General features: G+C 44.5%; 1 protein-coding gene across 1 annotated transcript in view; it reads right to left on the bottom strand.

Moving 5' to 3' along the window:
- LOC103258013 (tubulin-specific chaperone D) overlaps positions 1-19,620 on the bottom strand; it is a 141,256-nt gene that overhangs the window by 26,501 nt on the left and 95,135 nt on the right. The window contains exons 12-18 of the mRNA XM_021711211.1: positions 17,657-17,737; positions 15,023-15,096; positions 13,382-13,499; positions 11,791-11,851; positions 10,265-10,287; positions 8,254-8,285; positions 863-925 (exon numbers count right to left, since the gene is read on the bottom strand). Of these exons, the coding sequence (XP_021566886.1) occupies positions 863-925; positions 8,254-8,285; positions 10,265-10,287; positions 11,791-11,851; positions 13,382-13,499; positions 15,023-15,096; positions 17,657-17,737 (452 nt within the window). The remainder of the gene's footprint in view (positions 1-862; positions 926-8,253; positions 8,286-10,264; positions 10,288-11,790; positions 11,852-13,381; positions 13,500-15,022; positions 15,097-17,656; positions 17,738-19,620) is intronic.

Genomic DNA, 19,620 nt, shown 5'->3' with positions numbered 1-19,620 from the left:
TTATTGTAGAGATGAGGTCTCGTTGCCCAGGTGGGTTTCAAACCCGCGGGCTCAGGCAATCCACTCACCTCAGCCTCCCAAAGGCACGGGATTATAGGCTGAGCCACCAAGCCCGGCTAAGAAAAAATTTTTATTGTGGAAAATACTAGCATTCTGCAAACTTAGTGATTTAAACATCACATTTTGAGAAAATTTTGTTCTCTTATTACATCTACAGGCATCAAGTAGTCTTTTCCTATATCTCTCCCCCTTGGCTACCACCAATATAATCCCAAATATTCAACTAAATTAAATCTAACACCAGCCAATAAATGTTAAGTCTATTCGGTTTAAAAAAAAAAAAAAAAAAAAGCTGTATCTTCTTAGGCTGCAAAGACAGCCTGGAGACAAAGAGGCCCAGGCAGCTCCCTTCCCACTGTACTCTCTCTGGCCAGTTCCAGCAGGCACAGGGCTGCTGAGGGGATGGCACCACCTCTGCCCACAGGGTCCTTGGTGCTGGCTGCCAGCACTGTTCTGTTTCATGAGGGCCTGGGTTACTAGGGCTCCCAACCATCCACCTGGAAAACAGGACTGATCAAGAACCCCTGACAATGGGTGTAGCAGTGAGGGGCAGAGCCATAGGCAGGAGTGCTGAAGATGCAACTGGGAAAGGCCCCTCTTGTTTGCGGGGGAGAGGATGGTGGATGCTCAATGTTTACAACAGGTTCTTGTGGCAATGTCAAGACAAGTTATTCTAATACTATGAGCCTTTGAACTGTAGTCCTTTATCACCCACACTAACAGGATTGTTTTTACTTTTTAATTTGAAATCATTCTAGGAGAAAATGCTCTTCTGTGAGTCATTAAGAACAAATGTACTTACCAATTATGGTGTCACCTTTAAAAGGCATTTTGGAAAGTGACAAATTTTCTATTAAAAGGCACACTAGAAAAAAGAAAGATAAATGCAATGTTATTTTTCCAAAAGTGCCCATCACATACCTTGGACTTGCTGCATTTTGCGTTATATATAGTCAGCTTCCTCCTGCCTCCACCTACCCCACTCCACTGCCAGGGCTGGACACATCCCAGAACCATCTGTCCTGACCACGACCAAGCCCAGGGCACTCCTCTGATGAGCAGCCTGGAAGAACATGCTCCAGGCCCAGTCAATACAAAGAATTCCAGGCCTGGCAGTATGAGGAGCTCCAGGCCTGGCTGGAACAGAGATCTCTAGGTCCACCCACACACGGAGGAGCTCCAGGCCCTGCTGGGGTAACAAGACCTACATGTACTTCAGAGGACCTGGGCTGACCCTGTCAGGGAACTACACAAGGAGCTTGCTGATTCCTGGACCTCAACACAGACCCCTTACTGTCACTTAGGGACCCAAGTGACAGAGGTGTCACCTCCAGCACTTCAAACTCCAAGTAACATCCATCATATCTGCTCAGAGTTCATAACTCACACTAACCATGATGGAAGACATAGCCCTGCCTGCCACGTGGGGCCAGGGGTGCAGGAGGCAGACACCTGAGCAGAACCAGTGACTCCCCTCAACACCAACACCATGTGTATTTCTCTGGCTACCACCTGTTATCTAACAATGTAATCAACTAGGAAAAATTTCATGTACTTTTAAAAATAGATGTATAATATGTTATAATATGGATATAAAGAGTTGATTCGATATTTCTCCCAATGGGCTAAGCTTTCCTACCACTTTTTGTCACTACACACGAAGTGGCCAGATGCATGGCTGCAGACACAAAGGTGGTCCGTCTACCCCTTTACACCAGTAAGGACAGATTCCCCAGAGTGTCACTGCAAAACAGAGACCATGCAATTTCTAATCATGATAGATACTGCCAGATGGCAAACTCAAAGACTACTGCAATTCATATTCCATGAAAGAGAACCCTCACCCACCTCACCTGTGTCCGTCAGCGCCAGAGTTTCCCAGCTTTAGTTGCAGCTAACTTGAAAGATGAAAACTGTTCTCATATCATTAAGTTAACTAGTGTTTTCCTGTCTACTAGGTGAGGCTGAACACCCTTTCATCAACTTACAGGCCATTTGGGTATGCTCTTATGTGAAATGCCCAACTATCTGATTTGCCCAATTTTCTGTTGTATCGCTTGCAATTTTAAGAAGTCTTTGCATCCTATATATAACTTTTAATCTTTCAGCTGCAGTAAGATGTTTTCTCTAAATATATATTTTCTCTACCAACCTTATACATGGTATATTCTTTCATATAAAGACAAACATAACTATCTCCTTATGTTTGTTTCTAGCCTGTTAAACTATTATTAATTCTGTTAGCTGGGAGTTATTTGACATGAGGTTTTTTTTTTAAGTTAAAAAAAAAAGAACCAGAAAACTAGTTCTCACCAGTTAAAAATACACAGGGAGGGATTACTACCGCTTAATTAATATCCAAGATCTGCTTTAGAATTCTGGGCTGGGGATTGGACAGAACATGCTGAGGGAACAGACAAGACAAGGCAGTAAAGACAGGCTTGTTACATGGTTTCCCTCTACTTTCATGCAGATTTGACAATTTCCAAATTAAGAAGTTTTTTTTTTTTTTAGTGACAAACATTATCCTATAATGTCTCCTAAAATTTCTTTGAAGATTTTTATGATTGTAGTTCTTATACTTTTTAAAAAGCACAGAATGATAGGGACAGAGCACAGGTTGAGGTCTGGGTAGCAAGGTATGAATAGAAAGAAAGTTGAGGGGTAATCTTTGTGGGAAACAGCAGGCCTGTGTCTCTGATCAACTGTGTAGTTGGTTACACAAAGCTACACAGGGCACAAATTTGCACAGAACTAGACTCACAAGCCTACACCATACATAAATAAAAAAACTGGTACCAGTTAGTAGGTCTGCAGCCTACTTAGTGGCACAGCATCCATGCCAATGTGCTGGACCTGACATTGTGCTATTATGTGAGACATCACCACGGGGGAGGCTGCATGAGCTATGCACAGGGTCTACTACTAATTCTGTAACTTCCTGTTAGTCTTTAATTATTTCAAAATAAAAAGTAATTTTTAAAACTATCAGAGTAGGTAATACAGACCAATCCTCCAGTCAAGACATTTTTAAAAAGCTGAACAAAATGAAAAACAAAATATGTAGCACTGAGAATTAACAAAAATTTGTGCAAAGACTGGCATGTCAAAAATCCAGAAACACCACCAGAACATCCAAGAGATTCTAAGGCTAGTAGGACAAAACTTGGGAGCCCAGAGCTACTAGGGGACAAGTGATGCCTTTGCAATAGGTCTTAAACCCGAAGGACCAAACCCTAGATATAAGTGTAAACTGCAGACTGACTGGCAGAAGCCCATTACTCAATCCTCATACATCCTGAAACTGGATGGAGGTGACCCCAGACTGCCAGCGCCCCTGGCCTCCTGTCAAGAGCAAATGTAAAGTCTTTGGGGAAAGGAGAACATTCTCAGGCCTCAGAGCATTTCTATAATTTTTTTCCTGTGGCTTTATGGAGACTGTCTACAAATTTTCATATACTATATATCCAGTCCTTTAGAAACAGAACCACAGAAGTTTTAGATGATGACATTATTAGGCAGATTTTAGACGATGCTTAGTATGTACAAGGAGGTGAAAGAAATTATTGAATACAAGGATGAGGACATAGGACCACAAAAAATAAACAAATAGAAGTTCTGACAGATAAAAATAACAGAATTAAGAATTTATGCATGAGCTTAATAGCAGATGACAGGTGAAAAGAGAATTAGTGACAATGGAATAAAAGCCAAATAAGTATCCAAACCGGATCAGAGAGACAAAATTATACACAGTGTAAGAGACATAAAGGATTAAATGAGATGATCCAAATGAGCTATAGACAACAAGAGTCCCAAAAAGTAGAGGAGAGGATAGAACAGCAACATTTGAAGAGATACTGAGAAGCTTTCCAAAATGATCAAAATATCTACAAAAACTATAGTTATGAAACCAGTATAAACCCTAAAGCACCAAATAAGATAAATACAAATAAAATTCATTCTAGGTATGTTACAGTAAAACTGCTAAAAACCACAGGTAAGGATGAAATCTCAGAAGCCAGGAAAAATGAAAATATTATCTCTAATAGAGAAATATGTAGACTGGCAGCTAACTTCTCACACGCACAGCGTTCTCACCCACATGCCTCACAGACACACATGCACAGCATTCTGGCTTAAGACAGAAGGTGAATACTAGCCACTTCCCTATGTGCAGGCTGGGAATCCACTGGATTTCTTATTTGACAGGAGCTGCATCTTGTCTCATTTAAACGAGCACACCTAAAACTAAGGATGTCAGAAAGCAGCTGTTTGAGCACGAAACTTAGAAAGATGGAAACTAGTGGAGATAAAAAGACAGTTGAAAGAACTGAAAGGGTTGGCTCTGGACTAATACAAATTTTGGATCAGAGGTATGGGGCCAAGATACAGAAACTTTCTTTGCAGAACTATTTCACTTTCTAAACTATTTATACTTAAAGTTGAAAGGAAAAATAACTTTCTAGGAGGGAAACAATGAACAAGGAGGAGAAACACTTGTGTTTACAGTCCAGCTCAGTCAGGGTCCCCATAGAAGCAGCAGGCTTCCCCTTGGCAAGTCCCTGAGGGGAACAAATGGTTACCAGCACCCAGAGAGGCTTGAGAAGGGGCTGCCAGGAGCTGGGACCTTGGTTCAGGGATGCAGGCAGTGGAGGTAGTGGGGTCAATCTCCTCATCTCATTCCTCCCCTGACCCCCCCCTCCCCCGGTGATCCCTCTGAGCAAATACAATAGCTAGAAGCCAGCAGCAGGCTTGAGAGAGCAGCAGTGCATTCCCTCAAAGACCACTTAACGATGCCCCCCAGAGTGCACTCCTCAGTGAGGTTCCCAACACATGTCCCAACAATGAGGCCCCCAACAACACATGCCCCAACAATGAAATCCCCAACTTTCAACCCCAATGATACATGCTCCAGCAACACAGTCAGTGATGCACCTTGATAATCCCCCCAACAGTAACCCCAGTGATATACCCCCCCAAGTGATGCGCCCCCTCCGGGTAGCTTTCCAAAGCAGAGGGCAGAAGCTGTGGGGAGATAGAAACCATCCTGAACACAGCCTCCTCCTATAGACCACAAACCACAGCTACCCTTCAGAGCAGAACACTCAAGAATCTGGGGCAGCGTGCAAATGCCATACACCAGAATAGCAGTACTGGTACCTTTTTAAAAATCTTTGGCAAAACACATTGGCTTTCATTCACCAAGAAGTAATTAACAAAAAAAGAACATTCTCCCCCTCTAATCCACAAGTGTAAACACAACGTTCCTGCACATGATGCCTAACACACTGTGGGAACCAAGCTGCTCCGTATCCTGCACAGACATGGTGTATACCTGTGCTTTTTGCCAGTCATTTCCTGTTTCCTGAGCTCAGGACAATTCTGCGTGTCATGGGTAGGTGGCGATAGCACTCAGGCCAATAGCGGCCTGGCTGTGCCTGAATCTGGACATCTAAGGGCAGGCACTCTGGAGCCAGAACACTGAAGTAGTTTGTCTAATTGACACGGAAAGCTACCAACCATGTATTAAATAAAAAGAGCAGACTGTTATAAAGCAGGATACATGATGTGAGCCAACTTCATAAAGCACAGATGTGTAAAGGAACATTAACCCGAAGGGATCACTAAGGCACCAACTGTGCATCTCTAGCTGCTGGGATTATAAATGTCCTTTTCATTCCCTCTTTTCATGGTGGGCAAGAGCTTCTGTGCAAACTTACTGCTCAAACACCAAGAGTGACACAAAAAGCAGTCCCTGCAGCATACAGGGCACTCGTGAAGGTCGTGTAAAGGTCGAAGGACTACCTCAACGGCTGCCTCCAGAGCATGGCTCCAGCCACGGGCAAGTACACAGCAGACCCTCTGAGAGCAACTGCACCCCGTCCCAAACCAAGCTAGCATCTGAGGTCCAGAACCAGTTTACAGGTCACGAGCTTGGGGAACACAATGCTTGGAAGACAGCCTCAATCCCACTGAGAAGAGAGGTCACCCACAGGTTACGCCAGGAAGGTGATGTCTCTGCAATTTGTGCTCTGGGGACCATGACTAGGTCTACATCCAAAAACTACGTACTGATCTTGGCCAACAGGGATCACTGCAGAACTGGCAAGTCTACCTGCCATATGTCAGCTGATAGAAACTGATTCACATTTCCAGGATGTATTTTTTCAGTGACATCCATCAAACCCATGAGAATATTGAGCTGACACCAACAGAAATGCAAGCTGGCACCTCTCAGCAGAGAAGTCCCTCTGGACCTGGCTGGAGGCAGACGGTTGCAGGCCTCGGGGCAAGTCCCCATCAGGTCAGGATGGGAGGTGTGGACACAAAGCATGAGAGGGTCACACAGCCCTGATGTTTTAGCCATGGGCTCCCAGAGCCCTGTGCCTGCTCTCCCCTGCTCGGACCACACAGTTCTCAGCATAAGTCCATACACAATGGCATTTTCCTAAACTTCCTTACTAGTTGCCCCTCCACATCTCACAGTTTCCAAGTGAAGGGCTAAACACAGTGAAGTCTCAGACACCAGACAAGCCATCCATCTGTACTAAAGCAATGTTTGTAGGAACCCAGGCCCCAGACCCTCAGGTCTGGTCGTTTCCCTAAGGAACATCTGGAGAAATTGTTTCCCAGGCTTTATCTGAACACTGTTGGAACTGTCTACACTGGGTCCTATGCCTCCCTCCTCACATTCTCAAAGAGAAGCACCAAGGATAGAACAGTTCACCGCCTGGTTGTAAGAACCCTTCAGCAAGGTGGGCAATGCTGTTAGACTCTACCAGGCTTGTGAGCATCCTTCCCTCCTCACCAAAAGCAGCTCTTGGTGCTTGTGTTCCCAAGTCCTGCAGAGCAGGCCTGGGTCTACTCTGGATTCCCTCCCGGAACCACACACAGCATGTCCTGAAACATTCACTGAATCAACAGGCAAGAGCTGGCCCAGCTGCTTCCCTGCTGCTTCTCCTGAGAAGCTTCCAGAGCCAGCAGATCTTTGACCATCCCACCATGTCCTCCTCTCTCCCTAGTTGATGCCACTGGAGTTTGACTGGCATTCCTCAACTTTGGGAAGCACCTCCAGCCCTGGCCAGGGCAGTGCTCCTGTGGCCTGGTGCAGATGCAGAGAGATGCTACACGCAGGCAGTTGTATCCCCACCCCCAGGCCCCTGCATACCTGGGGGTGGGGATATAACTGCCCACATAGCCACAGAACCACCCTCCACTCTAGTGGGTCCTCCCAGCCATGCCGTGCTGCGCCCACCCCTGTCTGGGCAACACTGCCCACAGCTGCCTATATCTACGGGCTGTCCAATGGTGCTCAGGACTCACAGCGCCCTCATCTTTGGAATACGGTCTCACATGTTGAAACGCTCCACCCTCTCACTGCACAGTCCAAACCCCTGTATTTCCAGTCACCACAGCAGTCTGTGATCCAAGTTCCTCCAGAAGTGCCAAGGCTGCGGGGCTGAAGGAGGAGGGTAGAAAGCGGAGGATGGCCCCTCTGCCAGGGCAAGTCAGCCTACAGGTCAGTTTTGAGGGCAGCACTGGCAGTGATGACTGTCCCCCCACTGGCCAAATCCCACATGCTCTGGGTACACCTGTCACACCTATACCAGCTCCTTGCCCCCGCCTGGTGAGGGAACTCCATGCATTTGCATGGCCAGGACCGCTGTGGCAACTGGCAAATGTCCACCAGATAAGTGAACAAGCACCTGAAATTTCTAGCAGGTTTAGCTAAACAGGCTTCAGGAATTCTAGGTATCAATCAACTATTGGTATCATTTGAGTTCCCTGCAGACATTTAATAATCTAAAAAAAGTATTCTTTGCTGTAGTTATGTTTAATTTAAATATCATACCGAAAAGGAAAGGAAAGCACCACTGGATGTCTTTAATGCCATTACCCCTTTGTGGAAGACCAGCAGCGCCTCTGCTCAGCCAAGCCACCCAACAGCTGGCTACCCCGCAGCTGCTGGATCCCAAAAACCAGGAGGTGGAGATTAGAGTGAGTCAATATTACAGGAGCAGCAGCAAGGGCTGGCCAGTGTCTCAAGGGAACATGAGCAAGCCAGAGCACAGTGGCTGTGACATCCAGCCATGAACCTTACAGGCTAAAGGGATGCCATGAACACGATGAGGACATCTCTCTCTTCCAATTTGAGAATAAAAGGTTGTGGTCTCCAGCCTTCAGACCTACCTGCTTGTCTCATGAGCTCTCCTCCCAGGCCCCTAAAAAATAATAAAAACATTCAGAACTAGAATCTCTTAATATATAAAACAACATGAAATATCCTCACCAAGTAAAAAATGTAACTTCAGGCTCCAAAAAAATATTAAAATGTCGATTAGTTGAATTTGTCACTGAAGGTATGACCTATCTATTATGAAAAGAAATGAAAAAATGTGGTACAACTATCTTCCAGAAGTCTCCTGTTCTAACTAGAATTATTCTGATTTTTTTTTTTTCTGGAAATTATAATCCTCACTGGTATTAACCACATCATCCTATCATAGAACTAACTCCAAACAGTGCTCAACTCTTACTTTATAAAGACAAAAGTAATCTGAGATGCCAGAAAGACACCATCATCCACCCCAAGGAAGCAGCACACTCCCCCATTCTATCATGAACAAAAGCAGAGAGGAGCTCCTACCTGTTCGGTCATCCTGGATACCTATTTAAGATGTGACGCTGACAACAGGAAATTGGTGGACATGAATATAAGAACCACTCCAAGAGAGGATAAAAAATTAATTTATAAGACTTTGGCTTCTGGCCCAGACAGAGTAATAGGATCTGGATTTTCCTGCCTGCCTGCCTTAAACAATTAGAAAACTGGACAAATATCTAAACCACTGATTCAGACCCTGAGAAACAGAGAGTGCAGGACTGAGGCCCAAGGGGAGGGTGCCCTCCAGGCACAGTGTGGGGTGAGGTCCAAACAGAGTCTGACCACCCTACTGAGTTGAAGAGGCTGAGATGGAAGGTTTCCGAGGCCATGGCAGTAGGAGACTGAGTGGCAGAGGATGGGACAGTGCTGGGACCAGTGTGGAAGGAGCTGAAGGCAGGAGAGAAGCTGTACCCCTCACAGATAAAGGAGAACAGCATGAAGTTCACTACCCCACACAAGCTGTATGACAAAGTCACAAGAGAAGAGAAAAGGCAAGCCACAGAACAGGAGAAAACACTGGCAGATCCTGCATCTGACAAAGCATTCATATCCAGGATACATAAAGAACTCTGGTGGCTCGATGAGAAGACAGAAAATGGAATTTTTTGGTGAGCAAAAGGTTGAACAGTCACTGAACCAGAGAAGACATGGGAATGCCCAGTTAACATGAGGAAAGTATTCAGTGATGGTGGCAAGGAGATCCCTCTACACACCCATAAAGAGGGCTCACATTTACAGACCACACCAAGAGCTCCCAGTGCTGGTCAGGATGTGGAACAGCAGGGCTGAGAGTAAACAGCACAGCCACTGTGGGGAAGTCTGTCAGTGTCTCCAAACAAGTGTTTACCACACAACCTGGCAATACCACTCCTGGTATTTATCCCTCAAAAATGAAAACCAAGACTTGATGCCAAGATATTCATAGCAGCTTTATTTCAAATATCAAGCATCCTTGAGCTGATGAATGAATAAACACACTGTGCATATACACCATGGAATATGCCTCAGCAATAAAAAGGAACACACAACAAAATGCATGCATCTCAAAGACATCATGCTCAGGATGATGGGATCCAAAAGGCTTCCTACTGTATGATTCCATCTATAGGAAATTCTAGAAAACACAAAGTAATCATGTCAGAGCAGACCACAGGCTGCCTATGGGTGAGGATCTGAGAGGGACTACCTGCAAAGCAGCAGAAGAAACTTTCAGGGTGATGCCCCGCTTGCATGTTGGTGTAGGGGGGATGCATAGCTACCTATGACCACCAAACCCAAACCATACAATCAGAACAAGGATTTCATGCCAAGTAAACCTCCAAAGCTTCAAAATACCAACTAGGTTAGACCTTTCATGTCCCTTGAAAACTGAGATAAGTGACATTTTTTCACACAAAACACACACAGGTCACAGGAAGGTGAGTGGAATATAAGTCCAGGACTTAGAAGCATCAACACACCAGCACAACTTTTCCTGACAACGTATTTTTCCAGTCAGGAAACAAAACATAAGAACTTTGGTTTTGTGATGCTTACCTGTATAACTGACGACCATAAAGCTAAAAAATAAAGAATTGAAAGTTATTTAGTTATTTAAGTGATTTCAGTTTTTAAAACAATGCACTAAGGATTATATAATATTAACAAGTATGAAAAAAAACAGAGAAAATGGCAGAGCCAACAGTTTCCTGGGTGCAGGGCCACCCAGGAGAGCCAAGTGGAGGCTCAGGACAGAGGCCTGTCTCACCACCTGTTGAGCCCTCCCTGAGCTGCTGGTGTAGACTGTTTCATTTAATCCCCACAACAAGTCCAATAGTCACCTGGTGGAGACAACTGAGGCACAGAGAGAGATAGGAAGAGGACAGTCACCCAGAGGGAGAGAGCCAGGACCAAGCTGCGTTCTGGCCCCATGGTGAACAAAAGCACTGTAGAACATCATCATTATCATTATAACTAAAAGTCACTGCATGCTCACACTCTGCCCAAAACTCCACTAAGCTCTTTAAATCATTCCTTACTTCTCACAAAAACTCAAGGAAGTAGGGTCTATTACCCCCTATGTTTTGCAGAAAAGGAAACCATGGCTCAGAGGACTGGCACAGGTTTCCCAAGGCTCGCAGCGGTCAGTGGGGAGGCCCCTCTCTCAGCCACTGCCCTGTGTGACTTCCCAGCCTACACTCTGTAGTCATGCTTGTCTCTAAAGGCAGGAGAGAACACCAGACTCCGTTTTTAAAGTAAAACACATAAGCAGACAAACTAAATGACTTTGCCAAAATCATGAAGCAAAATAATGGCGCAAATAGGATCAAGGTCCAAGATGAAGGTGGAATATTAGTCTATAAAGAGGTGAATCTTAAAGACTATAAAGTTATTTGGAATAAACAATAAAATCACTTAATTCCTTATTAATGATTTTGGTATTATCTTATAATACTAAGATCCATAGTTCATACTTTACCTCTGGGTCACAGAAGCCTTTGGGAGTTTCTGAAAACCCAGAAAAATGCACATGCTTTCTCTCAAGAAAAATGCACACTCAAAATTCTGGGTTTAACTTCGGAAGACTCAAGAGTCTACCTGCAGATACTCAGCTGGAAACCAAAGGTTTCCATGCTCATTCTGTATACCACTCCTCCACCTCCTCAAGAATACAAAGGGAACTGATGCCCCATCCAGGACTGCCTGAGCACTCTAGGAGCATAGTCAGTGTCACAGAGAGGAACCATGTTTCAACCTTGTTGACACCTCCTCTGACTGCACTGGCTTACCAAATGTGCATTTGAGACTGAGGACATTCTTCCACCTGAGAAGAAAGTCTGCACTCATTTCCCAGAAGTGTCTTCCCATCCCAGATCAACCCCAAAGGTGGCTAGTCACAAGAGTGATCCCAATGGAAAGAAACTATTTCCAGAGCAATCACACCTCCATCACCCCACCATTCCCAGGACTGAGGATGCACAGCGATCCCAGGAATGCAGGTATGGCTGAGGAGGGTGGAGAGACCCTGAGGGAACACACCCATGACATCTCGTGAGGACCACAGTCAGGAGCTGCACACGAACCTGCTGGTGAATCTGCTTCAGGCCCTGCACTGCCTTCTCATCCATGTAGTCCGTTACAGGCCTGCAGAAGTTCAAACACAGCAATTGAGGTCACGTGGACCAAGACCTGAACCCTAGGTACACCACAATGAACACACAGCCTCAGAAAGATATCATCTTGTTCATGTCCCCACCAGGTCCCACATACCCGTACAGAGCATGAGCATATCCCCATTTCTAATTTAAGATAAAGCAGTGTCAGGTAAAAGGGGGAGGATGTAAGGACATTCCCTTCAAGTTGCAACCCCCACTGACGTGACCACTATGGAAAAGAAACAAGTCCCTGGTAAGCCCGAGCTGAGAGCTCATCCAGAAGGCCCCATTGCTGTCCTTGGAAAGGCTACTGGTGAGGTCAGTCCTCAGTTGGTATCCAGGAACCTGGGTGTGAGCAGGAGTCCCACCAAGCCCATACTGATAAGGGTGACTCACTGGCTCAGATTGTCTGTACAAACTATGTGGTTTACACTGAGCACCTGCTTTCCTTCTGGGGATGTCAAATTTTGTTCCATGCTGGGCAAAGGTACCCACATGACCAGACCCAGTGAGAGCCCTACCTAGGCACTGGGTCTCCAACATGTTTCCCTGGTAGACACATCACACGTGTCATCACAGTTCAGTGCTGGGGAAATCTCACATGACCTATGTGTTCCAACTAGGGGGAAACTCTGGAAACTCCTGTCTGCTTTCCCCCCCAACTTTGCCTCACATGCCTTTTCCCACAACCAAAGAGCAACAACATAAAGGCCAGGCTTCGGCTTAGTCCATGGATGCCCACTTCATCCCTACATGGGGCTGTGCATCTGAGCTCAGGACTGAGGGGGAAGCCCACCAAATGTCCTGTAGGCACCTGGGAAGAGAGATGGGCTCACAACCACATGGCATACTCTGTCCCCAAGGAACTGTGATTTAAAATACAATTTTTCTCAAAATGGAGTCAAGAACCAGGTTATGGACATACAATTTATCTGTGAGTTTTCACTGTTGAGAAAGAGTCAATGGAGGAAAAGTAAGAAAATTGAGTAGCACAACTCCCCAAATGACTCTATATTTTTCATGCTTTATTTGCACGGACATAGCCAACTAAAAAAATTCTCAAGGAAAACTTTAAACTTATATTCTCTAGTATTTTAAATTATTGACGAACGAAGGATGTTGAATGTGAGTTGCTTAATATGATCTCTGAAAAAGTATCTTTGCTTTTATTATCTAATTCATCGCCTCAGAAACAATGAGGCAATATAGAAGATAGTAGGGTGCTGGACTGAAGTACACTAAGGCTCTTTGGCCCATCTGGCTGTCAAATGCCCAGCCAGGTGCAGCACTCTCCTCACTGGAGAGAGGTGGGTGGTCTGTCCACAGGACGTGACTCATCAGGAGACAGGACCATTACAAACTTCATAAATAAAATGTGGGAACCTAAAGACTGTAACACTTGTACAAATAAACAAAAATTAAAAGGGATGAGATATTCCCAAACTTGAGATCATTGTAATTATACGGTGAGGGGATCATGAGTGAAGTATAGTGTCTTCTTTCAACCCAGTCTTCCTACCTGTGCTCCTGTGCTGCGAGTTTGTACAAGGCATAGGTCACCTCTGCGCAGGCAAGAATTGATCCGTGTCGTGTATGTAGATCTGAACTCAGCGTCATCGACAACAGCTTTGGGAAAACTACAAAAGACAGGCCAGGAAGGCAGGTGAAAGAGCAAACCCAAGGACAGTCCCTCAGACTCAGGAACACACCAAAATTGGTTTCTGTCAGGATCACATCCCAATGCCCCGGAAGGTACAAAGCTCCTTCCTCTAGACTCAAGAGGGCAACAGGGCAGGGACTGCAGCATGTGGGGACATGGCCCATCCAGACCAGGACATGCTCTCAAGTCTCCCAGACACAGGTGAGGAGAGAGGACAAGAAAAAGAAAACAAACAATGCTTCCAGATTGTCCCTGTCTGGGCTTCACAGCCTGCTGGCAGCTAGTAGGGGCTCTGCATGGGAGGGCAGAGCCAGATGAGACAGAGCCATCCCAGGGGTGGGCTCCAGCTGCTGATGGTGTTACCTCAGCTTGGAGTTTGCTCACTTTCTGCTCAGAGCAAAGAAAAAGCCCAAGGAGCCTCACCCAAATCCTACAGCCACCCGTAAGGGGAGAGCATGGGCAGCCAAAGGCCACGACTCATTGGCTCTGCCTGTCCCTGCCTGGGGAAATGAAAGCTCCCTGAGCCTCAACTTCCCAAAGTACACAGTCAGGAAACTGCCAGCCTGACAAAACCAGAGACACTCAAAATGTGGCAGCTGGGGGAAAGGGAGAAATCTACAAAAGGTCATATCCCTTACCCAGGCTGCCACCACTCTTCAACCAGGAGGAAGGACAAAGTTGGGCCCTCAAACTGTCAGCAAGGATTGGTAACTCATGTAAAGGTAGGTAAATGCCACACTAGACTTTGGACATCTTGGTGTCATTAGTAGATCATGTTCATCCCTTAGAAATGAACAAGTCCCAATCTCCATGTAAGTCCCAAGGCACACTATACATATATCCGTAAAATCAGTAACTGCAAATCAAGAGCCACAGTGCGACCTCCAGCTCAGGCATGGGCAAAAATGTCAGTGTACTATTCCCTACATTTAAGTCAAATGCTTACTTATTCCAAGCAGAAACGGCGAGACAAAACAAATAGGATTTCTTTCTTTAAAGTCAACGAAGTATAAGAAATGCAGACTCAGCTATTCTACTCTGAAGTGATTTTAACTCTGAGGCAGACTTGAACACTCAGTTTAGGCCCATCCTATAGATGGTAACAAATTCAAAAGACAATCTGTGTAGCAGGTACAAGCCTCCTAGAAACTAGGGAAGCCGCACAGTGTTTGTCAGGCATCTAGTAGCATCACCACCATTTTTAAATTTAGGCAGTAACACAGCCCAACAATTCCCTGCCCTGCAGGTGGACACATATACTGCCTCTATCCCTACATTCTGTCCTCTGATCACCCCACAGCTAGCTCTTCAGACATTTCTCAGCAAGAGAAAAACAGAATATTTTCAGCCCCCAGCCCTTTGAAACCAGCAGGATAGCCCCACCTGGGTCCTTCTGCCGTGTGTACACGTGTGAACATGCATGTGCATACATGTGTGTATGTACGTGTGCCTGTGTGGGCATTTGTGCGGCACCTGGAAGACGACCGAAACACTACCTACCACAAGTGGCCATGTACTCTGGGGTTCGCTGGGCCAGATTGTGCAGCGCCTTTGCAGCCAGCTCTCTGATAACCCTGATGGAGGGAAGAGAACACGGTGAGTTCCTCGTGTTGATGGCTCCAGTTTATTCAATTAATAAAGAAAAGAGAGGAAGACAATACATGGATGCTCAGCCGGCAGCTCAACTAAGACCACTAATCAAACACACAAATGAGAAAAAGCAAGAACCTCAAACTGCTATAAATGAGGAAGAGAATGTACCAAATGAAATGAATAAAATAAAACAGCTATCCCAGGGCTTCTCAGGGCATAGCTGCCACTTCCCCTGAGTGCCACATGGCAAAAGGGTCCCCAGTCCTGCCCACAAGTTATTCAGAAGATGTGAGTATTGGATGGAACCACATAAACTGTCACTCTGAAGATGACAAGGGTTGAGCATGAGGAGTTTCTTGGGGCTCATCCTAATACATCTGAGGCACATATCACATTAGGACAAAACATTTTCAACCACAACATCTAACAGGTATCAAAAACACCCAGCAGTAGAACACACATACAATAGAAAACCCCACCCTGGCACATAAGCCCACAGCCTCCTCCTGAGCTACCCTTCCTTCAGGGCTCCACACAAAGGCAAGACAGCCAAGTTGGGGGTGACCTGCAGGGCCCAAGCCCCCAGCCCCCCAAACACCAGCGGGAGCAAGTCATCATTACCTAAAATAATCATCAGGGTGACTAACAACATAGAAACATGATAAAATATGAAGATGAAAATATGCAAAAGGGATACTTGTATTCTGATTATTAAAAACTCCAAACCCACAAGACACAATGAAGGCAGGTGCCACAGCAGGACAGCCCCCAATCCCAGCAGCACCACCTGCCCCGGCCTCCGGCCTCTGGCCTCTGGCCATGGCTCCTGGGCACCCCCAGGTCCTGCTTAGCAGTTCACCTCCAACAGTCAACAAAGAGCTGAGGCAGGTAATATCACATATGCCAAGAGAGTTGACACCATGTGAGCATGATTCAAAAATGTGCTGTCTACAACAGGCGTGTCAGAGTCAAAGACACAGACTAAAGTAAGGGACAAACGAACCCCAAAGAACTAGAATCACCATCATCTGTAGCCAGTGGTCCAAACCCAGCTTGAAGCCTCTCCATATAAGAAAGGCCCTAAGTTAAGAATGGTTTTTACAATTTTAAAGGGTTATATAAAGGGATTAAAAAAAACATATGGGACAGAGACCTAAGGCATTTAATAGTCCTTTAAAAAAAAGCTTGCCAAAGTGTGTCCTATAATGATTTCAAATTATGCTTAAAGAAAAAAAAAACTTACATGAGACAAAGAGGGACATTTCATAATGCTCAAAGGTCAATACATTAGGAAGATGTAAAAGTTATGAACATATATGCATCTAATAAGTGTCTCCACTCAAAATACATTCAGGAAAAACTGACAAAACTGAAGGAAGAAACAGACACTACACTAACAATTGGAGAGTTAAATAGCTCAAAAGTTTAGTCTAATACTGTGGGCTATATATTTACAAGATTGGTTTTAAAGATCTTACTGACTGATAAGCTGGTATAATAGGCACATTAATTTCTCCCAAGTCAGTTTATGGGAGCTTTGCTCCTAATGGTGAGAGTTTCTGGTACCATATCTGCATTTGAGGTATGCCTTAAATATCAGAAATGTGTACAATCCTCTGTATGTTAGGAATGACCACAGAGAAAATGAAGGGTAAGTTTCCAGCAGCTCAAGTGGCAACCAGGAGATGGTTCCTTTCCCAGAGGTTCTCCATCCTCAGAGTCTTGCCTGGACCACAGCAGACGGCTGGGACACTCTGCCATGCAATTGCAATTAAAGAACACTTTCAGGCCTTGGTCCTCAAAGAGGTTAGAACACATTCCCCAATGGGTCAGAAAGGACTTTCTCCAAGTAACATCCTAAAATTGTTATCTGAACATGCACCCAAATGGAGCTACTTCCACCCACAGGCATTTACTGCTCCTCAGATCTACTGTCTGTGTGCAGTAGGAAGCAACACCACCACATCTTCCTAGAAGATAATCTGACCTTCCTAGAGGTGGTAATAACAGGACTAATACTTTGTTTATGTTCTGGATCATACACTAAGCCTTTGCCTTTGAAGACACACATTTAACTGCCTATGAAATGCTAAAAACCCTGGAACTGCTCCTGTAATTATAAAAAAAAAAGCCACTAAAGCCTGTTTGGCTCCCAGGAGACAATGCTGAAGACAATCAAGCAGTCATGCAGAACAGGATCAGGTGGGAGTCACACCACCCATTGAAAGAGATGAGGTATATGCCTGCTGCCCAGGTCACTCCCGTCCTCAATGGCTATGGCTCTCCATGACACACCAACATGGACATTCACAAAGGAATACAGACACCTCGGACACACTGGACTAAGGTCTCCAGAAGTGGTAATGGAGACAAGCCATTAACCAACACATCAAGCATGAAGACTAGACTGTACATTATTTCTCAGAAGTTATTTTTAAAATATGACATCCACAATGAGAAAATATATTCAAGGCTTATAAGCTCAATTTAATCTCTCCTTTGGAAAAAAAATTCTTAGAAAAACAAATACCCAAAACTTACCCATCCCAATGGTTGATTTTCATGGTAACCAGATGGTCTATCATTGGCTGGGTGTACTCAGGAAAGCCGGCAATAAACACACTGAAAAAGACAATGTTAAGAGTGGAAGAACTGGAAGTCTTATACACTGCTTATAAAAATCAAGCATAATTACTTCCAAAAACAGTTTGGCCATTTCTCCAAAAGTTCAAGACATCTACCATATGACCCAACTATTCCCCTCCTAAGCAGTTACAAAAGAAAGAAAAGCATTTGTCCACGCATAGACGTGTACACAAAGGTACACAGCAGCTTCATTTGTAAAGCCAAAACCTGGAAACTGTGGCTGTTGAAAATTTCAAAAAATGAAAAGGCAAGCCACACACTGATGGGGAATCACTGGAATACACAGAAATGACAAAGGACTTATGTCAGAATAAAGATATCCTCCAAATAAAAAGTTAACACAAAATTTGTACAAAAACATCACAAAATAAAATAACTAAAAGGCCAGTAAGCACATGAAAAGATGTTCAACATCAGTATTCAGCAGGGAACACACTTAACCACTATACGAACTAGAATGGGTAAAATTTTAAAAGACCGACAAATTAGTGTTGGCATGGATATGAAGTGACCAGAACTTGCATACATTTCTGGAGAAAATACAAAACCATACAGCCACATTGCAAAACAATTTGACAGTTTCTTATAAAGTTAAATATATAAAAATTCCCTTTAAAGTTTTTATCTGAAAGAAATGAAAATATATGTCCACATAAAGATGTCTAAGTAAATGTTCACAATCGCTTTATTCATCAGAGTCAAAAGTTCAAAATAATCTAAGTGTCTACCAACAGGCAAACTAATGGTACAGCCACAGAGCAGTACACACACCAGCAACACAAAGGAACAACTTGCTGGCAACACAGCACAGACGGCTCTCAAAACTACCAGATAAGTGAAACAATTCAGATACAAAGAGTATGTTTCATCTGATTCCACATGTATGACATTCTAAGACAGACATCAGAGATCACATGGACAGCAGAGCAGTGGAGTCAGGGCTAGAGGCTGGGGTGAGCACAGAGGTGTGGGAGCCTCCTCTACACCCCAAGGAAGGTGCAGGTCCCTAGGTGTGTTCACCTCAGTGCCAGCTGAACTGTTTGCTTCTTACAGGGACAGCTGATAGAGTACAAATTATGTCTTAAAAATATAAGTTACATCTCATGAAAATAACAAGGGAGACTAAAAAAAAATCTCCAAGTGAGATGGGCCTTTCGAATTATGACTCAAAACCCAGAGTCATAAAATAAATTGATAACTTTAAATACATAACCCCCCCAAACACATTAGGAAAAATACACCGAAAAAAAAGTCAAAAGACAAACAAATCCAGAAAAAAAATCTGTAACTGATATCACAAACAGGAGACTTCTCTAAAGTAAATGAGTTCTTGTGATTCAATAAGAAAAACATCATAGCCTAGTAGAAATGGCATCAAAAAGTTTATAGAAAATGCATATCTAGCACAACACTTGAAGCGATGTTCAGCCTCCTCCACACAGGAAACCAAGAGAAAACCTCGGTTCATCTGTCAGACGACCCAAGTCCCAAGGGTGTGTGCCATTACTGCAGACCTAGAAAGAACTAGAAGCCCCACTAAGCAACATTCTGGCACAGCCTCCATGGACAATGGCTGGCATTATCCAGGAAACAAAAGACACATACTCTTTCTCTGGCCAGCAATTCCACTCTTGGTAATCTATCCAGATGCAATCACACAGGTAAGAAGTTATATACACACAAACATTCACTTCACATTGAATATTCACTTTCCATGAGGGGACCCACGCAGACCACGTTCTACGCTCTGAGATGTGTATAGGTAAACATACTGCTCCTGCCTTCTTCAGCTTTGTGTGCCTGAAGCAGCCTCCTTGGTTCAGCAACTATGCTTTTACTTTTAGGCAGTGCTCCACAGA

Source organism: Carlito syrichta, unplaced genomic scaffold (assembly GCF_000164805.1).
Source record: "Carlito syrichta isolate Samal-C Ts95f unplaced genomic scaffold, Tarsius_syrichta-2.0.1 Scaffold301934, whole genome shotgun sequence".
NCBI classification, from domain to species: domain Eukaryota; kingdom Metazoa; phylum Chordata; class Mammalia; order Primates; family Tarsiidae; genus Carlito; species Carlito syrichta.
Note: the sequence above shows the minus strand (reverse complement) of the source record. Positions and strands in the feature narration are given on the sequence as shown.